Here is a 20,531-nt window from a genome sequence, read left to right on the forward strand (position 1 = left end):
TATCAGTTTTTGAATACTTTAGTTTTACTAATATGGTAGTTTGTAACATAAGCCTTTGTGATCTGAATCATAAATGAGATACTATATTTCACTCTAGTCTCTAAAGCATTAACAGAAATCACCAGAAACTGTAGAATATCAGCCGATAATACTTTTTATATCGAAATAATATTAAATAAAAATGCGTCAAAACTTACTCCATAGAAACTTAAGTAAATTACAGAAGCATACTTCCACCGAAAGCAGATGGTACCTGCGCTTGTCTAAGATTCGAACACTTGAGAGCGCAATTAGAAGCGGAGTTAGGCGAACCAATATCGACTGCAAACTTCATGTTTAGTTCGGTCAACAACTGGCAGATGGTGGATTCAATTATTTCATCTTGATGAAAGAATTGAAAACAGCTGAACAACATCGACGGAGGGAAGAGATGCTTCCGCAAACAAATGGACGGTTACTAACGTGACGACCAGACTAATGATTTGAGCGTTTGCTCAGGACGCTTTCAGACGTATTATCTAACGGTGGTTTCTGAAGGAGCTTTCTGTCCGAATAAGGGGAGTTTTTAGAGGGGTTGAAATCCCTCACTAACTAGACTTTCGAGCTTTTCTCCATTCAAAAAAAAAAAGATAATGGTACCTGCAAAAGTTCGTTCGTTCGCAAGCGTTCACTTTGATGTTGATGTACCTTCATATAGCCTTTCTAACTAAAACAAAATGTAAAATAAAGACATCATTATGAAATCGTAATATCTTTACCTTTGGGTTACTGGTTGATGTCTAATAAAGTCAACCACTTTCAAACGAGAACGAATTCGAAGATTTATAAAAGTAATATCACGAAATTAAAAAAATAAATGCAAAAATTAAAAAGGGTAATTGCACAAATACTGTGTCCCCAATGGAACTAGAGTAAGGAGAAATTATAGACAAATCATAGAATCCAAAAAGTAATTTTCAACAATGAAGTTAGGAATAAAGCCTAAATAATGAATTTTTATTTACCAAAAAACCGGTTCACCTTTTTAATTTAAAATGAATCGGTTGTTTACCGAAACCAAAATGTTCCTCCAAAAAGTCGTGACGGAAACCTAAAGTAACAGATTTTTACATTTTTATGGGTACAACTTAGTTCACAATCCAAATTTAATCAAGTCAATACAATCGAAAGCAAGAAACAATTAAGATAATATAATTTAAAAGAAAATTTTTATCCTTATGTCACAATAATTTCAGAAAACATTCATAATTACCCAAATTTTTTAGATTTAGAACATTAAAATTATATTTTTGTAAAATGGCGGAGGCACCAAATTCAGCGACCTTGAAAGTGCCGAAAAAGCAAGAACTCTCTGATGAAGACGAAGTCCTGAAGGAAGAGCTCAACACGTTAGTGCAACATTTACTATATTCAGACAAACGCTCGCATAAGGAAACACTGGAAATGATGGCGAATCATATAAGAGCTTCGACCACATCGATGACTTCGGTACCAAAACCATTAAAATTTATGCGAGAACATTATGAAAGTATGAAAAAAGTTTATAGCGAAATGCCAGATCAGGACACTAGTAATATGTGCGCTGACATCATATCAGTACTATCAATGGCTATGGGAAATGGAGATTGCCTGTCATACCGTCTTTTACAAGAACCCGCACAACCCGTTGGTGACTGGGGTCATGAGTACGTACGACATTTAACAGCAGAAATCGTAGCAAAGTATCCTTCCACATCCGGAAAAACTCGTGCACAGTTAATTGATCTAGTAAGACAGATTACAATATATAGCGTTAAAAACAATGCCGAAATCGACGCTTGCGATTTATTGATGGAAATTGAACAACTTCCTTTATTACTAGAATATGTGGATGATGCAGCGTATCAACGTGTTAGTATATATCTAATGACATGTTATAACTATGTACCCGCCCCAGAAAACTTGACCATTTTAGATATTGCATTCAAACTATCGCGGAAGTTTGAACAATATACACAGTCTATGCGTTTGGCACTTTTGTTAAATAACAGGAAAATGCTAATCGAAATATTAAAGGAACCAAAGGATCTTACCACAAAAAAACAGTTAGCATTTTTATTAGCTCGTCAACAAGTCTGTTTAGAATTGGATGAATCAGATCCTGATTTCGACCTACTTACGGACATTATGTCAAACACAAATCTTAACAAACACTTTTTAAATTTCGCTAGACAGTTAGACATAATGGAACCAAGAACAGCAGAAGATATCTACAAATCTCACTTGGAGAACACAAAATATCAATCAAAATTGCGAGTAAGTTTGGCTTAAAACAAGTAATCATTTTTAATGCATATAATAGTAGTATGCATAATTAAATAGAGGATTTCATTTTGATTTCTACTAACATATATAGGTCGACTCAGCGAAACAGAATCTCGCGATCAGTTTTGTTAATGGATTTGTGAACGCTGGTTTTGGTACTGATAAATTGTTGTCAGACGATGCTAACAAATGGATATATAAGAACAAGGAATATGGTATGATGTCGAGTGCAGCTTCGATTGGCTTGATTAAGTTGTGGGATATCGACAGTGGGCTCACAATGATTGACCAATATTTGTACTCATCAGATCCATTAATTAAAGCAGGAGCATTACTTGCAAGCGGAATAATAAACTGCGGTATTCGCAACGAAGTGGATCCAGCTCACGCAATTTTATCTGATTACATTTTCACAAACCATGATTATGTTCGAATCGGTGCTATATTGGGCTTGGGCATAGCTTATGCTGGCTCAAATCGCAACATTGCCATTGATACACTGAATAACGTTTTTACAGCACATAATAAAAAACCAATAAATATTGATATTTTGTGCATGACAGCTCTATCGATTGGTCTAATATGTGTTGGCACATCTAACGATAAAATTATGAAGTCATTGCTGGAAACTATCAAACGATTTCAGCTGACCGACTTAGAGAATGTAAATATGCGTTTTTTCTGGTTAGGATTAGGTTTAATCCAATTGGGGCGTCAAACAGTACCTGAGGAAGTAACATCTGTACTAAATAAAATCGTCGAACCTTATCGCTCTGTGGCTAAAACTACAGTAGAAGTTTGTAGTTTTGCTGGCACCGGTGACGTATTAAAAATACAGCAGCTGCAACATTTATGTTCAGATCATTATGAAATACCCGGAACTGATGCGGAAGATGTAAGTGTAAATAAATGTACTTTAAAATTTATTGTTTATTTTTTTACTTAGCAAAAATACGATAAAGAAAAGGATCTGTCGACAGCACAAGCTATTGGTGTGATCGGAATTGCGCTTATCTCGATGGGTGAGGAAATCGGTGCAGAAATGACAGTACGTTTGCTTGGAAATCATTTACAATACAGTGAGGCATGCATACGTCGTTCAGTTCCATTAGCCTTGGGTCTTTTATCGGCTTCCAATCCAAAGTTAAATATACTTGACGTATTGAGCAAACTCTCACATGACGCTGATAATGAAGTAGCACAAAATGCAACATTTGCTATGGGTCTTATAGGTGCAGGAACGAATAATGCGCGGCTTTCTGCAATGTTACGTCAGTTGGCGCAATACCACAATAAGACTCCGGAAAATTTATTTGCTGTCCGAATTGCACAAGGTTTGACTCACTTAGGCAAAGGCACTTTAACTCTTTGTCCGTATCACAACAATCGCCTACTTATGAACCACGTTGCTGTCGCTGGTCTTCTAACTGCTGTAGTCGCATTTATTAATACCAAGGAGTCAATTTTAATTAATTCACATTATTTACTTTTTACACTCGTGCTTGCCATGCAGCCAAGAACGCTTATTACATTTGATAAAGATCTTAATGAGTTGCATGTACCCGTACGTATAGGTACTGCACTTGATGTTGTTGGTCAGGCTGGTAAACCTAAAACCATTACGGGTTTCCAAACACAAACAACACCGGTTTTGCTTGCTATGAACGAACGTGCTGAGCTCGCTTCTGATGAATACATTCCGGAAACCCCGGTCTTGGAAGGATTTGTTATTTTAAATAAAAATCCAAACTTTGTGAATTAAGATTGCGAACAACATTGATATCAAAATTATTAGTGCAAGTAGTCATTTATGATAACATATACATACATATATATTTGGTACAATAAAATATTTATTTATTAATTCTTATGACTTTTTTTGCAACTTTACATGGTGGTATAATACAAATAGTAAATTTCTTATTCATGTGACCTTAATTAAGTTATATTATGTCATTAGAGTTAAGTTATGTTACGTTATTTCTTAAATATAATGATATCAAGGTATTAAGCGCACTTACAGAAACGGTTCTTGTGATTTTGTACTAGTTTTTTACAATCCATTGAATGTACGCTACTCGTAGGTCATTAGCTATGTTTCTAAAATCTTTTTTGATTATAAAATGTCCACAAATGAAACAAACGTAATTAGGATTGTTCATTACGTGTAAGCGGAAAGTGAGAGATATGGTAATAAACTGGTAGGATAGCAATAAATATCTAGGCATCACGGTGGACGAACGATTCACATGGCTTAAACATGTTCAACTGAAAAGAATTAGCTGTACCAATATTCTTCATCACCTCCAACCGCTATTCAAAAATGAAAATCTCAGTGCTAAGAAGCTGATATATAACCAAATAATTCGTCCGTCATTTCTATATGGATGTATAGCGTTTAGCAAAGCTTCAAACACTACTATTCGCCAGCTAGAAATTACACAAAGCCAGCCTCTGAGAAGACTTTTTAAAGTACCATGGCACATTAGGACATCCTCAGGGACCTTAAGATTGATTCGATCAAAAAATATATAAAGGAGAAAGCCCTGAAATAATTCACGAAAACTGACAGGCTTATCAACTCCGCGTTATCGAATCTTAGAATGGTTACAGGCTACTCGGAGAGGTATGCAGATCTGAGGTCAGTTATTGCTTAGTTTGATGAAGTGATAAACAATAATGCAGTCAAGGCGTAGGAAGAGGTTATAAAGAAATGTCGTAATTAATAGTGCTCAAATGCACTGACTCAACTATCCCCAACATAATGCACACGAAATTCCTGTTTGCCATTACAATGCAGTATCTCATATATATAAGTACTCAGGAAATATAAAATGTCACAGACCAATTATCAAATTAGTATCATATGGTTTAGTTAATAAACTGCTACTTTTATATAAAATACAATACATTAATATTTAATAATATTTTTTAATTTTTAAATAAAATTTGTAAACTTTTACGTAATACAGTTTTGGTTTACCCTCCAAATTTTACAAAATAAAATCGAATAAATTATTTTACTGACTTGTTAATAAAAACCACCAATTTGGGCAAATTTGGAAAATGGCGAAATACTTTTAAAATTTTTTAATTCGATTTTTATGTTAAGCCTCTCAAAACGTTTGTTCTTAAATAGTCAACATCAATCAAAAAAATGTTTTCTTTTAAACTTTTGTGGGAGTTTTTTTTGCAAAACGATACACAAGGAAAAAAATCATTATAATTTTCGAGTTCTACGGAAAATTTCCCTATAGGAAGTATAGGTCTCGTATTTGTAAACTATTGTAATTTTACAGAAAAAATTCAAATATTTCATTAAAAATAAAAACATATATTCTACCTTAATTTTTTATTAAGTTAAAAAATTAATCAATTTAAAAATAAGTAAGAATATCAAATTTTATATAAAAATAACAATAAATAATTTTTATTTTACATTCCATAAACATGTATCCAAATTTTATCCGCAAACTGTGCTGAAATTTGGACCATACAACAATTAACGAAAAAGGGAAAAAAGTTTATAGTTGGAAACATTGTTCGAACTGTCAAATGTCAGAATTATTTTTCGTATGCAGTTGTCGTTGAAAATACTTGTGTTTTGTGGTAAATGTAACAAAATTAATTTTACTTTTAGAACTTTATTTACAAGTGGTAAAATTATTTATATCAAATAAAACTAATATACATACTCAACAGAATAATTTATTACAATTGTATTTACACATAAGATTTACTAATATACATTACTATAAATGTGCAAAATCAATATATTCTTAATTAATATATGATAACCTTTGACTAGCTAACCTCTAATATTAAATAATAAGCCGTCAAAAAATATAATTTCTTACTTTGAATAAAATTAATGTTCACTTGTATTATTTGGAAATTAAAATTTTTGCGATTTCAGATACTCTCGGCAATTAAATTTGTACGGTGTTTTCCATTCATATTTTTTGTACCTGATAACCACCAGCCAAAAAGCAATAAAATTTGGTGTACGTAAATTGAATTCAATCATATAATCAGTATTAGATTTGTCCAGCAAGGCTATTAAATAATCACACAATATGTCAATTGCGCCGGTAATTATTGAGGCTACCGCCAAACACACGTCAACCGTAAGCATATATTTGTTATATATTATATATATTTTTGGTTTATATAGTTGAATTCAATTTTTTTTTATTACAGATGATATTTATGCATGGACTTGGTGATACTGGGTAAGCGGCATATATGTAAATTAAAATTTATGAGTCCAATATTAGTTGTTGTTGTAATAGCCCGTATTAATCTATGTAATATGGTTATAAAATAATTTACAAATACGAATGATTTCAAGAACGGCCGGGTTTACGTTACGGAGCCATCCGTCGAAGACGACCAAGTGCCGTGCAACATCCCCAAAGTAGCTACGCAAGCAGGTATGTGTTTGTTTATCCCGGCGGGCTACAACAACAACAACAACTAATACGAATATATGGTTTAGGATATAGTTAGGTAAAGGAAAATTTTGCAAAATAATTTAAATATATTTAATTAAACTACTGTTATTGATATAACGTTTCAAAATTTATATTCGTATTTTACATACTTAAATTTTTACTCTTTAACAAGAAAAAGTTTTTGTGATTTAACAGTCTCCAAGTAAGCTTAAAAGTGCAAGCATAAAATTAATGAAACAACTTGGGCAGCAATATTACTACATTTCTTTGCTACTTTCAACTATTATTTATATTTTTAACAAGTTTACTCTTCCAATATTTTTGTATTTTCTTACTCTACTCTTAACTCTACGATTCACGACACATTTTACTTGAAAAACTGTTCTTTCCTTCTTTTATTATTAATTGTATTCTTTTTTGGCGTTTTAATCCACTAGGATTTTCAGAGTTTGAAAAAAAACTTATAAAACTGGTTAGGTGAAATACCTTACAAATTAATCAGCTTAATATATTTTAATATAAATATCAAATACATACATAATTTTGTATTAAACATCATTTACTTTTTTAAATATATGTTTTATAAAAATCGTTAATTTTTTTATTTGTTTAGACATGGTTGGAGTTCCGCCTTAGCTTCGATTCGTCCACCTCATATGAAAGTCATATGTCCAACTGCACCTACACAACCTGTTACTTTAAATGCTGGATTTCGCATGCCATCATGGTTTGATTTGAAAACTTTAGATATTGGCGGTGCGGAAGATGAAGATGGCATTAAATCTGCTGCAGAAAATATTAAAACCATGATTGCTACAGAAATAAGCGGTGGCATACCATCTAATCGCATTGTTGTGGGTGGTTTTTCACAAGGTGGTGCTTTAGCCTTATACTCAGCTTTAACTTATGATCAGCCTGTCGCTGGAGTAGTTGCTTTGTCTTGCTGGTTACCATTACATAAGCAATTCCCAGCCTCACTAACAAATTCTAGTGATATACCAGTAAATATAATTGTTATTCTATTTATAAAAATATATATTAATATTCCAAATGTTCTGTTATAGATATTTCAAGCTCATGGTGATTATGATCCTGTGGTACCACTTAAATTTGGTCAACTAAGCGCAAGTTTGCTAAAAACTTTTATGCAGAATGTTACTTTTAAGACATACACCGGTCTTTCTCACTCTTCATCCGATGAGGAAATGGACGATGTTAAGGTACACTCTAAACAAAAATCATTTTAATGCTTTAAATTATTACAGCAGTTAACTTTTTAAATTATTTTCTATACATAATGAACCATCTCATAAATTCTTTAAATTACTTAACTAGAGTAAAAGTACCCAGATGCACTAACTCGGAAAAGGCTTAAGATAACATATTTTATTAGATTGAAATTCATACATTTATAACAATATAATTTTTGTTTTTTATTAAATTAATTGCTTTTAATATATTTTAAAATGGTTTTATATATATTTTTAATCTGACTTTGAACCGATTTCGACTCTCCTTGAGAGTCATCATCATATAGAGTATAATAAAAAAATAAGAAATATCAAACGCTTAATTATTTAACAAGAAGGGAGCTACAGCCAGATTTAAAATATTTAAAAAACTATTCTAATAAAAAGGTCGAAAAATAAATTTAAAAAATTTTATATTTTAAAATATTATTGTGAACATGGAGTTGTTAAATGATTCTCAACCGTACATTTGGTCTAAAATTTGCTTCCAAACATTTCTGGTATTATCATTGCCTTATATAGGCAATCCGAACTGAGATTGCATTTTTAAAAATTGAAAATAAAACATAATTTGTTTTGCACAACTATTATTGAATTACTGACAAATTGTCTTTAATATTTATTACTTATAAAATAATATTGCTTATAAATATAATTTTCTATTTTTCATATACATTATTTTATTATTTAATAACATAAATTTTTTTCTATTTTTAGGCTGCAGTTGCAAGTTGGGTAAATTAAAGAAAACTGTCAAACAATAATACAAACAATGTATCTATTTTAAATACTGATTTGCTCTAAAATGAAAACGAATGCAATAAATACTTAAATATTCAGCAGATCGCTAGATTATTATAAAAACATAAGAACATAAAAAAGTTCTATACTTAGCTCAGTTACACTAGTTACTCAGAAACCTAAATTAGTTGGTTGATCTGCTCGCTTAAGTTTACTAAATTAAAAAAAATTAATTGAATAAATTACAAATTTTATTCACAATTGTATCAGTATATTTTATTAATTTCAAAAATTAAGAATAACGTTTAATTAAAAAATTTAAAAGTAAAAAAAATTAATTTCATGTATTATTCTATAGGCTATAAATAATATAAATTATAGCTTAGCGTGCTAAGGCGCATAAGAAAATACTTACTTAAAATTAGTTTCAATAAATTAATAAACAATACTAAGACATTTCTAAATTAATTTTTATATAAAGTAGACGATTAATTGTTTATTTTTTTATTTTCTTATATTTTTATAATAGCCGAGATTTCAAACGACAAACAATCGCTTGTAGTTGAGCACTATTGAGTCAAATTAAAAAAATTATAAATTAAAAATGGTTTGAAGTATACACTTTTTTTGCACGTTTTAATTTTTCATGTTAATTTGTTAAAAAAGTTCATTTTAGTTTAATTTGAATTCTTAAATGCATGTTTTTTGTTTAATACATTTTTTAAAAACAAATCTGGTATTGGGACCTATTGAGAAAAATTTCTACAAAATATGTGTTCAAAATTAGTTACGGGCAAGAATGGAGTGTGGAAATGGTGCTGTAAATCTCTAATGAATTTTAAAATTACACAAACTATTAAATTATATATGTTTTAACAAATTGCATAATACATTTTCTAAATTGTTTGCTTACATAGATTATAAATTTTGAAAAGTAAAGTAGAAATAAATTTTGAGTTAACAATTTGCTAAAAATTGGTGAAAATAAAATGTCTTTAAAAAAATGTTTAAATGTTTTTAGTATCAAAAATTATTAAGTATCATTGTTGTGTATTTTGTTATTCCCGAAATGTTTGCATATAACAAGCAAATCATTTATCTTGTGTTTGTTTTTTAATGAAATGTTTTTATTTAATTTCCGCGCAATTACATGTGTTTTCTTGCATATCACTTTATTTTATTTACCAGCAATTTCCGCTATTTTATTTACAGATCGGTGACAGTAGTGATATCCCGACTAGGAAAGCTCAATGCTGTCAAATCTCATAGTAAACAACAAAACTAATATTAATATTAAGTTATGTGAAGCACATTAGACTTGAACGTATGTCCTTTACAGAGGACTTGTACATATTTTACTAGTTGTAGTCTATATTGTAGACCGAATAGGTTTAACAATGTTTCTGTTTGTAAAAAGTAATATTAGTTCGTTAATAATTAAAAAATGAAATAGTTATGAAATAAGAAAATAAATTTATACTTAAAGTTCATCTAAATTCGGTATTAATTTTCATAGTAGCAAATCTATAATGACGCGTGTCTGTGCCACGCACCAAACACATTGGATTCTTTAAACCATTTTTTTTACATAGTTCTAATAGCAGTCTTAGACCGTTTGGTACAATATAGCCAATGGCGCAAACTGTGGCTTCAGTGTAGCTAAAACTGGAATTTGTAATGTAACCAAAAACTTCACGAGTGCATTGCCTTCGCACACTGTACGAAGAATGTATGTTTTCCGCCAACCAAAGTCGACACATATTCTTAAATTGTTCATTCACTATATATGACGTATTTGCAGGACGTATATAAACTCGTTTATTACTTGTTTCCTGTACAAAAATAATTCGAATTTTTATTTTTCATTTAGTGAAAATAAGAATAATAATAACTCACCTGTTCCTTACGTTTATCGCGTACACGTCTTGCACGCAAACGCTTCAACCAACTTTTGTGTTCAACTCGTGATTCTTTTCGCACTTTTTCGTTTAAATCTGGTAGTAATGGTTCCGTATAAATAGGATTGTGATCGTTTTCTTGAATTTTTTCTAAGTTGTTCCACAAATCGGTTTTTGTAGGCAAACAAATTAGTGCAAAATTTCCTGGATTACCACGTGATTTCATACGCAGTAAAACTTGTATTAATGAAAATTCATTTATTTCTTTGGGAAAACCAATCGCTTTATTGGTTAAACTTAATTGGAGTTCTTTCAGTTGGAATCGATCACGTAATATGTGAAATAATTTAACGTCGATGTCCGGCGTCACTTGCCAATCACGCACAAGTTCTGTATAAGGCACACGAAAAGGACTTACTATTGCCAATTTTGTGTAATTGCAGCGTCTGTTCGGTGGCAATCGAAAATATTTACCACGAAGTCTTTCATATGTTTCTGCCGCAGTATAAAAACCTAACAAGTAAAAGCTTCAAAATTAATTCTAAATATCATTTAATAAAAAGTGATCATACCACCAATTGTGTCAGGCAAGTGTTCATCGGTACCCATTTCCCTGTTTAAACTCGCAGTTTCTCGTAGTCCTCCTGGTTTAGCACCCCACATAATAAGAGCCGTCCATATGGCCATACCGTAACCCGCAGGTGCAATAACATCCCAACCACATCCGTAGTTTTGGCGTTTGTAATGTGAATTTAGTGACCCAGGACGTTGAATTAGCAGCACCGGAATCGGCTGCAATTCTTTTTCAAATGCACAACTTGCTCCCGGTACCAATACATGTTTCTCTCGTAGCTTACAATATGCATTTGTTGTTAACATTTCTTTTCCTATTCGATTACGTATATCAAGATCCCAAAGTGCAGTTTGTGCCAAAATACTTTTAGGCTTTTGGAAAGCCTCGAAAATTTCCAGCTTATTTTCGTTATGATGCAGAGATACTACATTATCCGCTTTAGTACGTTTTTGTGGTCGATGTATACGCGGATCCTCTATATTAAGAGCAATAACCATGTTAGAAATAAAGGTCGCAGGTGTATTTAAATGCTCACAATTTTGCCAAAATTTGCATTGAAACGTATGAAATTCCTGAAAGTCACTGTTTTTTTCAAGAAAATTTCGAAACCAGTTATCAGGTTCATTTTCTAAATTATACTCCTTAGGTTTAAATGCATGCGAAAGCACACTTTGAGACAATGGACCAGTAAGAGAGAACCGGTTCATTGTATTCTTTAGTTCTGTAAGTTCTATTGTGCCGTTAGTGTTTTTATAACATTTATTGCGTTCGTATGCATTTGTTCTTGTCATAAACTGTAATTGCCTTTCAGCTTTCACATTTAATTTTGGTTTCGTACTATCTTTGGCATCTGATTCTGCAAAAAAAAAATTGGTAATATATGTAGTACATAAAAGATCTTAAAAACTAACCTGTTTTAATTAAATCTTCTTCAAATTTGTCGTCTTCTGATTTTATTACAACTGTTGTATTTCTTATCGATATCATATCGAAAAGTTCTAATAACTCCATTAAGACAGTCTGATATGCGCTTGGGTGTACCCAAATCCAAAGTCTTCGTTTAATATTTTCATTGCTCATTTGCTCTTCACTTTGTAACGGTTGCCATAAAAACGTAACGCTCGCAATAGCACCATTAGGATATTTGCCGTTTCTAAATAGTTGTATGTGCCCTTCCCGTTTACCAGTAATGTACGTTTTAGCAGTTATGCTAAGGCCAGTTTTGCTACTAGATATTTTTTGAAATCCTTTTCCTATACCCTGCAAACTACCCGTCAATTGAATGCACGCATAAAATGACTTATCCTGCAGCAAACAATGTTGGGCGGACGCTCGGTAACATGCTCTGTAGTTTTTTGCACAACTCGAGTACGGCAAACGATATCCCCAACAGTTTATCATATGAAAGCGTCTGGCATGCCAAATATGAGTTTCCAACCAAACGTGTTTACGTTGCCGACGTATGTAATCACATAATAAATTTGCTGGCCGGCGGCGGAATTTACGTGAAGGACGTTTTGTAAGTTTTGGTTTACCAGATTTAGACATTTGCGCAATATGCATTGAACGGTATTTTCGTGGAAGTCGTTTCGGATGATGTGACATAGCACGTCGGCGCATATGTTTGGGAAGTGTTTGAAATACTAATTTCGTGCTTGTTGGTTGCTGAACAGCAGTCATTAATGTATTCATTTCCTTTAAGGCTGCTGCGGCATAGCGATACGTTGGTATGTGACTTGCCAGCACAACTGGACCGCCTAAAGTTGAATCATATTCCAACTTCTGAGACGTCATTTTGTTATAAATATTTTAATTTCAATTATTTAACATTTATTCACAACCAAAAAAAAGCTTTTAATAGCCGCGGCTTTTCATTTGTTTTGTTTTGAGTTCAACACGTGCTATAGTGCTGCCAAACCATTAAATTTAAAATTGTTCTCTTCAGATGGCGCAGAAATGCAAATGTGATGCCAAGTCATTTAATTCGGTTTTGAAACAGACAGAGTAATTGGAATTGCAAAAAATGCTTTTATAGAATTTCAAGAATCGATATATATTATTATTAATCAGTTATAAATAATTATTATATAAACGATAGATAATAAATTGTTTTAGGATTGAAAAATAATTAACTGGAATATAATACTATATATTAATTTATATATTTATTAAATTTTAACATGTATTTTAATTAAAAATTGTGCAATTCGAAAACTTATCATAATATAACATTATGAAAATTTTTAATAGGAAAAAAAACAACATTCAAAAAACTATATAATTCTATATTCACTATATTCAATAACCTCTTTGGGATTTTCATAAATACCCCACCGTCTCACCAGTTTACCCGTTTAACCACTGTTCATATGATCCAAATAGATCAATTAAGATTTCTAAATATTAATCCTACAAAAGGATTCAATTGCTGGACGTTAGTCAAATATCTGGAATCATTTTTTGTTCGTTCATAAAATGTAGTTTGATTGAACTTATTTTTACATAAATCAAATAAGCAACGAAGGTGAAATGTTCGAAAATAAATCGGTTTTACCTCCGTAATTTTTATTATAACATTAATAAAAAATAAATTTCATTTAAGTTTATTTCATTTAACAAAACCAACAACACCATATATTCGTAATAACAATAATAAATTAACCTTTTTGTTTAATGTGCTTAAGACTGCTGAGTTAATCGGTATATGTTAGATTAAGTTATATCAGCGATCCCAAGCAAAGCTTAAAATGCTGTTTAGTGGGAGATCTTGCAGTTGATCAAGATCTTTAAAGAAGTGGACCCCTAAACTGTTGAGTCACCGTCGTGCATGATGTAGACAAAGACAAAGTAAATGAGAGGCACTTTTATCGTCTTCTGCACAGCTGCGTCAGGTATGATTAAAGAGGAGATTAAATCTTCTAGCATGGTTACCTGTTAAACAAGGACCTGTAAGTAAACCAACCTGTAGAGTAATATCTCTACGGAGTATCTCAATGAGAGAATTGGATTTCCTTTTAGTGGAAAGTGGCCAAATTACATATAGATATCTACATATCATTAGATCTTTCCATCTTTTATTAAAAACTTCGGCACAATAAGAACTCAATAATAAAATCGGCATATAACGTAGTAGAAAAAATTAGTCAGAATATGTGGCTTAACTTAAATCAATTGCCTAATCGAATCAAGTCAGAAATAGAAATCGTGCCCAATTGAATCGTGTGACGAAAAAGTAATGTTTATAATATTAAATTGAGCTACGATATTATTTACTCCTCTTTACTCTTTATTACTTCTACTCCTCTTTAATACATATATAGACAGAGATTAATTTTATAAATGTTCCCATACAAATCACTTCTTGGTTTCTGAATCTAAGAAACAAAAAAAAACCATTCACAACTGCTCCGTGATATTATATTAATTGAGAAATGAGACTTTTAATAACATTTTATTAATCAAAAAAATTATAACAATAAAAAAACAGCAATAAGTAATACTATTTGCAAAATTATTGCAAAATAGAAGAGAAACAGAATTTTTATTCTTTTTTAATTTTAAAAGAACAGATTTTTTTCTTGAACCATGGAATCATCTTAATTTATTATTTCTTAAAAATTTTAAATAAATTAAATATAAACTTCAATTGAAGTATAAAAGCGTCATAAATGATTAAATAATTATTGTATTGTTGTGTTATATTACGTATATTATAAAAATATTTTAATTAATTTTTTTATTACTAAAATTATATACATAGCAGTGTTTTTAAATATTGCATATATATAAAACAATAATTATGCAATAAATACATTACTCAAAATGAAGTAATATATCTTTTTTTCATCCTTCATAATTAGAATAGAAGCTATTTATTATTTTATAATTATAAATTTAATAATTTGAGTTCAAAAACATTAATCATTAATGCAAAATCATTAATTATCTCAGTGCATACGTGCACTGGTTATAATACTAATTTTCCATAACTGATTTCTAATTAGGTGATTAAATATTATGAAAATTTTGAAGTTTTCTTTGAAATTCAAACTATTATAGTCTGTAATTAAAAAAAATTTTTTTGGATATAATAATTGAAAGAATAAAGGGCAATCGGTGGAAGATATAGAGGAAAGTAAAACGGTTTTCATGTCAATATAATGATTAAATTTATAAGAACTAGTTGAATAATCATAAAAATATATAAAGTATTGCACTACGTTAAGTACTCAAACTTAGTACAGTACTTTAAGTTTAAAACAAATCGGTTTAAACCGAATCAATTTAACCGACTTTAAAGCGATTCATTTTTCCATCTTCTTAAAATTTGGTGTAGGCAGATAGTACTTTTATTAAGGCCGTGTGCGAGTTCGTGTAAATTGAGGTAAATTTAAATTTCCTAGGGATTTTTTGCACTGCACTTATGTAAAAACTTTTTTTTTATTTATTGCTCTTATTATTTTTGGATAAAAGATTTCAAATTTATTTATTTATTTAATAAACATCTTATAAAATTTTCGCAATGGTAAACTTAATTTACCTAATTTTTATCTAATTTATGCTACTCGTGGTAAATACCAGCATTCGCTGCCATACTGACAAAATTTATTATTTCCTTCAATTTACTCGGATTCGCACACGGGCTAAATATCATACAAAATTACTGATAGATTCTGCTATAAAATTTTCCAAACATATTTGAAAAAAAGACATTAAAAAACTCATCTTATTCTTTTCTTAGTGAAAATTTATATTCTTGGAAGTCATGACTGATTTTTTTTTATTTAACAAACTGAATTAAAATCTACAAATTACATGCATCTTTGAGGCGATTTGCACTTAATATATTTTACATATAATTATTAAAACTTCCCAATCTAATTTTTTGTTCGGTTTTTGAAAAAGTATTTCCTCATAAAGACTTACAAAAACAAATTTGCAAAAGAGATTTCAAAATAATTTTTCAAGCAAACACACAACAGAAATCTAACACGCATGACTAAGTCCGTTTGGAGTACCGGTATTTTGCATTTTAACACATTTATTGTTTGTACTCAATAGCGTTTGTTTATTTATTTTCACTCAATTTTTCTTTTTGCTTCTTTTTATTAACAGTTTTTATTTTGATTCTTAAATTCGCTTTTAATGCCGTTGCACAAACAATTAACTGTCTCAGCAATAACTAAAATAAACACCACAGTCAGCAACAATTTGTGCGTCGCAGTGGTGAATGTGCTTGGCAGCAATTGTGGTTGGTTTCGTGGATGATTGCGTTGTCAAACTAGCAATTAAATTATACTTTTCTTTGGTATTGTCGATCAGTCACAACTGCGCTTTGAAATCAGTTGGTCGTGTGTGTCGGTTTTGCTCTTAATATTAAAATGTATAAATTTTAAGTCTGAAGAGAAAAATTTAATATAAATTTTTGTAGAAAATTTATTAAAAAAAAAAATACAGTGTTTTTATATAAAGAATGAATTTAAATAAAAGTAAAATTTTCAACTACGTAATATTACTTGAATAAATTCAAAAAGTAAAATTTAATATCGATATTGATTTTTATTTGGTTAAACTGCAAACAAACAATATTCTACCAAATATTGTGGTTAATATAAATATAAAAATTCTTAAATAAAAAATTATACACACTGTAAAAATAAAAAAAATATATAATTTAAGCAGTATAATGAGGTGAGTTTCAATACTGACACTTTTAAATGCATACATAAATCGAATTTAATTTTAATTGTGTTTTTAATGAAGTACAAAATTTGTGCTATGATATATATGATATTTTCATTAACTGATACGTTTCCATAAATATATATTTAAATAATTTATGAAAGAGTTTTTATGAAAGAATAATTAATAAAGAATATAAAGCAGTGTTGAAAAATTCACGCATGTATTTCTGTTTTAGGAGAAAAACTGCATTAAAAATGCTAATTAGTAAATAATTATCATAGTTTTTTAATAAGATATTAATGTTTTATAAAGCTTTTCAATTGCGGAAAAAAATTCTTTTTTCACATTTGTTAATTGTTTAATTCAACATTTTCAAGAAATTCTATTCTGATTCTGGATACCCTAAAAAAATGACAATCCGGAGAGAAGTGTAATTTAACATACGTCAAAAATTAATATAACTTGAATTATCTTATTATTATTATTAATATATTATTATTAAAATATTAATTTATTAAATTTTTTCAGTTTTTTCAGTTTCTCAATTATGTATTTTAATTTTTTCAATAATTATGTTTTGTGCTAAAAATAATAATAATAACATTTATAATTTTCCAAATCTTATTTATTAATTTTTTTTTTAATATTAAATGAATGAAATTTATATACTCCGGATAATAATACCTATGTGATCTTATCTAACACGAAACCTTTCTACCTAACTTAAATAAATATGAACTGAATTTTGAGCACACTAATAGTTTTTTATTATGCCGATCTAATCTAATAAATAAATAATAAGAGCAGTGAGTTTACTCCCCGTGTCTTCAATATTTAAATCGTGTTAAGTCAGATGATAACATCATCGACTTTTTCATGAGGCGTAATACATAAAAAATTATTCGGTTTATATATATTACTATTAAAATGTTTGCAATTTATTCAACTTTTAGAATCCGTTTTAATTGTTTTCAATGTGTCAAATGCATTGTAGATAACCCGTTTTATGTTTACATTTTATAATTTAGTTGGTTTTAAACAACATTAAAACGATTATGGTCTTAAAATAACTAGTTTTAATATGTATTTTTTTAGTGAGCTTCTAAAATCAACGCCACCTTGAACTTAGTAGATCGCAAAGTAACACATTTGTCTCCTTTAATTCAATTGCATTAATTAATATAATATTGCACGATTGTGTATTTTGCGTATTAATTCAGATTATTGGTGAATTTTATGATACTTAATTAAACATATATTAGTGTTTTATGTAGTATAGTTTTTAAAGTAAAAAACAATACAATTATCATTTAAATCGGATATATAAAGCCACAACCCTAAGTTTCAGCTGTTTAATCAGCTTTAAAACTGATTAAATTTAAGCAAACTTTGTAAACATTTTTTATATAGAATTCACAATTAGATGTTATTATCTAAAACTGATTTTTCAATTAGTATATTTCTAATTTACTATTTTCTCTATAGCATTCAAAAAAAATTTTTTTTTTCAAACGGACTATATATCTATAATAACAATTTAAACTCGTTTAATATGTTTTAACAAAAATTAATATTCGGATCAATTAATCCAGTAAAAAAAGCAATTAAAAGAAACCGTCTTTAAAATGCCAATCCTTAAAAATTAAGAGGAGTTTTTCTTGAAAAAAAATTGAACGAATATTATCAATCTAGGCCCCGCGTACGTTTTTTTTGTTCATGGGTTTTTTTGCATACGACTATTTTGAGGAAGTCTATACCAAAATTAGCCTATGAAAAGTTCAAGATCTTGTATAGTTGTATTGCAATCGATGGGACCAAATACGTTGCTCAGTTTGAAACTCGTTCATATATGTTAATTAAACCAGTTTCATTTTGATCAACGATGGCTTTGTGTTAAAACGCGTTTACGAACACATAGAACCTGTCGGTCAGGATATACGTCTGTTGTGCGTATACGTCTGAATTTAGTAAAATAAAAGAAACTTCTTGACTTCAAAAATTATATGTTTTTATTCGACGGTAGTATTAAGATAATAGTGTTTCATTCGGAGCAATTATCCGAAACACAACTCCACTAAAAATACTAACTAACTACAAATACAAACTGCCATAATCAAATTATTCCAAACTCTCCATTGCTGATATGATTAGATTCGTAACAGTATGTTCCAGAAATGTTCTTAAAGTATTGATTCGAGTAAAATTATTTCGGGAAAGAAAAGGTGTACTTCGAAATAGATGAACAGAATTTAATTAAAAAAAAGAACTCTTTACATACATTAATTAATAAATGAGAGGCAATAAAATAAATATATGTATGTACTTTTACTAAAATTATATCAAAATTATATTTTTTGTTATAAATAATTAAATGCAGGATAAGCGTTTTATTAAATCTACTTCGAGGAAATTTTATTTATATATGATTAGTTCATGAAAATCATATAAATTATACAAAATTATTTTATATATTAATATGGTAATTATTCAAAACAAAGGATAAATCACTAAATAGTTCTCTAAAAATATTATCTGAATTTAATCGTACATGTACAAATATTTTTATTCTAAAACAAAAATTAAAAAACTAAAATTTTATTCACTTTAAAAATTTTATTCACTTTAAAATTAAAATTAATATGGAATAAAAGTAATTACTTACGATACATAAATTTTTATTTTTTATGTTAATTTGCAAATGTGTAAATTTTTAAATAAACTTATTTAGAGGTAAAAACATGTTAAATGCAAATAAATAGTATAAGAGCGGCTTAAAGACGCCACATTTCACGTTTGGTAAATATTTATTTAACAAAAATGCAAAAATTTTAAAAGCTTATATTTATTATAAAAATACAAAAATAATTTTAATTATTTTTGGATATAGTAAGCACTTCTAAACTAACTGATTTTTTATAGTACAAAAATAAAACATACTTGTTTTTAAATTTGAAATTGCTATAATTAAAATAACATCACAATATTATACAATTTATTTGTTGTAATTTATTTTAGTTATGTTACGTGAAATCCCATTATTTTTTACTTTAATAATTATTGGTAATTATTTTATTTAAGCTTAGATAACAGATAGTTTAAAATATTAAAAAATAATTTAAAAAAATTTTCCAATTGAAAAATTATCATAAAAATGTAGAACAAAATTAATATTTAGAGAAAATATGAATAGGCATGATTCAATAAAATGCTTATATGTCAAAAATAATGGGAAAAAACTAATTAGATATATTTACATATTATTTTTAATTTTTGAATATAATCGTTGTTTGTTTTATGCGTATAAGTGTTAATGTTTATTTATTCCAAAAAAAAAAAGGAATCAATGTATATATTAACCAATGTATAAAGTAACAATATTATTAATATTTTATACCAAGAAAAATAATTAACAATATTTACTTTTTTTGGAATAAGTAAAATAATTTCAACCATTAACTACATAACGAATTAGTTAATTGTCATGCTTAGTTCAAAAAAATTGTAAAAATTTAATTACTCATATGAATTAATGCTTTTAAACTTTAAAATACTATTATGAGCTATAAGTGATTGTACCTTCTTTATAATTTTGAACTTTCATATTAAATGCATTTTAATTAAATTT

General features: G+C 28.9%; 4 protein-coding genes across 6 annotated transcripts in view; 3 read left to right on the forward strand and 1 right to left on the reverse strand.

Annotated features, from left to right (window-relative positions):
• Positions 1 to 1,183: 1,183 nt before the first annotated feature.
• On the forward strand, positions 1,184 to 4,168 carry LOC119669216 (26S proteasome non-ATPase regulatory subunit 2-like). The gene is made up of 3 exons (XM_038079037.1): positions 1,184 to 2,295; positions 2,396 to 3,199; positions 3,251 to 4,168. The coding sequence occupies exons 1-3, from the start codon at positions 1,297 to 1,299 to the stop codon at positions 4,064 to 4,066; spliced, it is 2,619 nt and encodes an 872-aa protein (XP_037934965.1). The 5' UTR covers positions 1,184 to 1,296; the 3' UTR covers positions 4,067 to 4,168.
• Positions 4,169 to 5,714: 1,546 nt separating this feature from the next.
• Positions 5,715 to 10,047, forward strand: LOC119668186 (acyl-protein thioesterase 1). 3 transcript variants are annotated; one of them, XM_038077623.1, is made up of 8 exons: positions 5,716 to 5,913; positions 6,221 to 6,431; positions 6,505 to 6,536; positions 7,372 to 7,759; positions 7,823 to 7,978; positions 8,726 to 8,743; positions 9,279 to 9,356; positions 9,962 to 10,047. In XM_038077623.1, the coding sequence occupies exons 2-7, from the start codon at positions 6,381 to 6,383 to the stop codon at positions 9,309 to 9,311; spliced, it is 678 nt and encodes a 225-aa protein (XP_037933551.1). In that variant the 5' UTR covers positions 5,716 to 5,913; positions 6,221 to 6,380; the 3' UTR covers positions 9,312 to 9,356; positions 9,962 to 10,047. The 3 variants fall into 3 exon arrangements, with proteins under 3 accessions (XP_037933550.1, XP_037933549.1, XP_037933551.1); XM_038077622.1 differs by lacking the exon at positions 9,279 to 9,356 and having other exon boundaries at positions 5,715 to 5,961; positions 9,962 to 10,043; XM_038077621.1 differs by lacking the exon at positions 9,279 to 9,356 and having other exon boundaries at positions 5,715 to 5,913; positions 9,962 to 10,043.
• A 165-nt stretch (positions 10,048 to 10,212) lies between these two features.
• Positions 10,213 to 13,157, reverse strand: LOC119668185 (ribonucleases P/MRP protein subunit POP1). The gene is made up of 4 exons (XM_038077620.1): positions 12,133 to 13,157; positions 11,220 to 12,077; positions 10,646 to 11,160; positions 10,213 to 10,581 (listed from the first exon to the last, which is right to left on the reverse strand). The coding sequence occupies exons 1-4, from the start codon at positions 13,013 to 13,015 to the stop codon at positions 10,237 to 10,239; spliced, it is 2,601 nt and encodes an 866-aa protein (XP_037933548.1). The 5' UTR covers positions 13,016 to 13,157; the 3' UTR covers positions 10,213 to 10,236.
• A 3,715-nt stretch (positions 13,158 to 16,872) lies between these two features.
• LOC119669820 (ATP-binding cassette sub-family G member 1) overlaps positions 16,873 to 20,531 on the forward strand; it is a 42,113-nt gene continuing 38,454 nt past the window's right edge. Inside the window, exon 1 of the mRNA XM_038079847.1 lies at positions 16,873 to 16,912. The gene's annotated coding sequence lies outside the window, so the exon portion shown is untranslated. The remainder of the gene's footprint in view (positions 16,913 to 20,531) is intronic.

Source organism: Teleopsis dalmanni, chromosome 1 (genome assembly GCF_002237135.1).
Source record: "Teleopsis dalmanni isolate 2A chromosome 1, ASM223713v2, whole genome shotgun sequence".
Taxonomy (NCBI): domain Eukaryota; kingdom Metazoa; phylum Arthropoda; class Insecta; order Diptera; family Diopsidae; genus Teleopsis; species Teleopsis dalmanni.

Bases quoted from the DNA above. Each gene is read 5' to 3' on its own strand.
- LOC119668185 (XM_038077620.1), bottom strand. From the start codon at position 13,015: ATGACGTCTCAGAAGTTGGAATATGATTCAACTTTAGGCGGTCCAGTT. The intron at 12,078-12,132 runs GTTAGTTTTTAA...TTTTTTTTGCAG, and splicing joins AGAAGATTTAATTAAAACAG to AATCAGATGCCAAAGATAGT. The intron at 11,161-11,219 runs GTATGATCACTT...TTTACTTGTTAG, and splicing joins CTTGCCTGACACAATTGGTG to GTTTTTATACTGCGGCAGAA.
- LOC119668186 (XM_038077622.1), top strand. From the start codon at position 6,381: ATGTCAATTGCGCCGGTAATTATTGAGGCTACCGCCAAACACACGTCA. The intron at 6,432-6,504 runs GTAAGCATATAT...TTTTTATTACAG, and splicing joins CCGCCAAACACACGTCAACC to ATGATATTTATGCATGGACT. The intron at 6,537-7,371 runs GTAAGCGGCATA...TTATTTGTTTAG, and splicing joins CATGGACTTGGTGATACTGG to ACATGGTTGGAGTTCCGCCT.
- LOC119669216 (XM_038079037.1), top strand. From the start codon at position 1,297: ATGGCGGAGGCACCAAATTCAGCGACCTTGAAAGTGCCGAAAAAGCAA. The intron at 2,296-2,395 runs GTAAGTTTGGCT...TAACATATATAG, and splicing joins AATATCAATCAAAATTGCGA to GTCGACTCAGCGAAACAGAA. The intron at 3,200-3,250 runs GTAAGTGTAAAT...TTTTTTACTTAG, and splicing joins CCGGAACTGATGCGGAAGAT to CAAAAATACGATAAAGAAAA.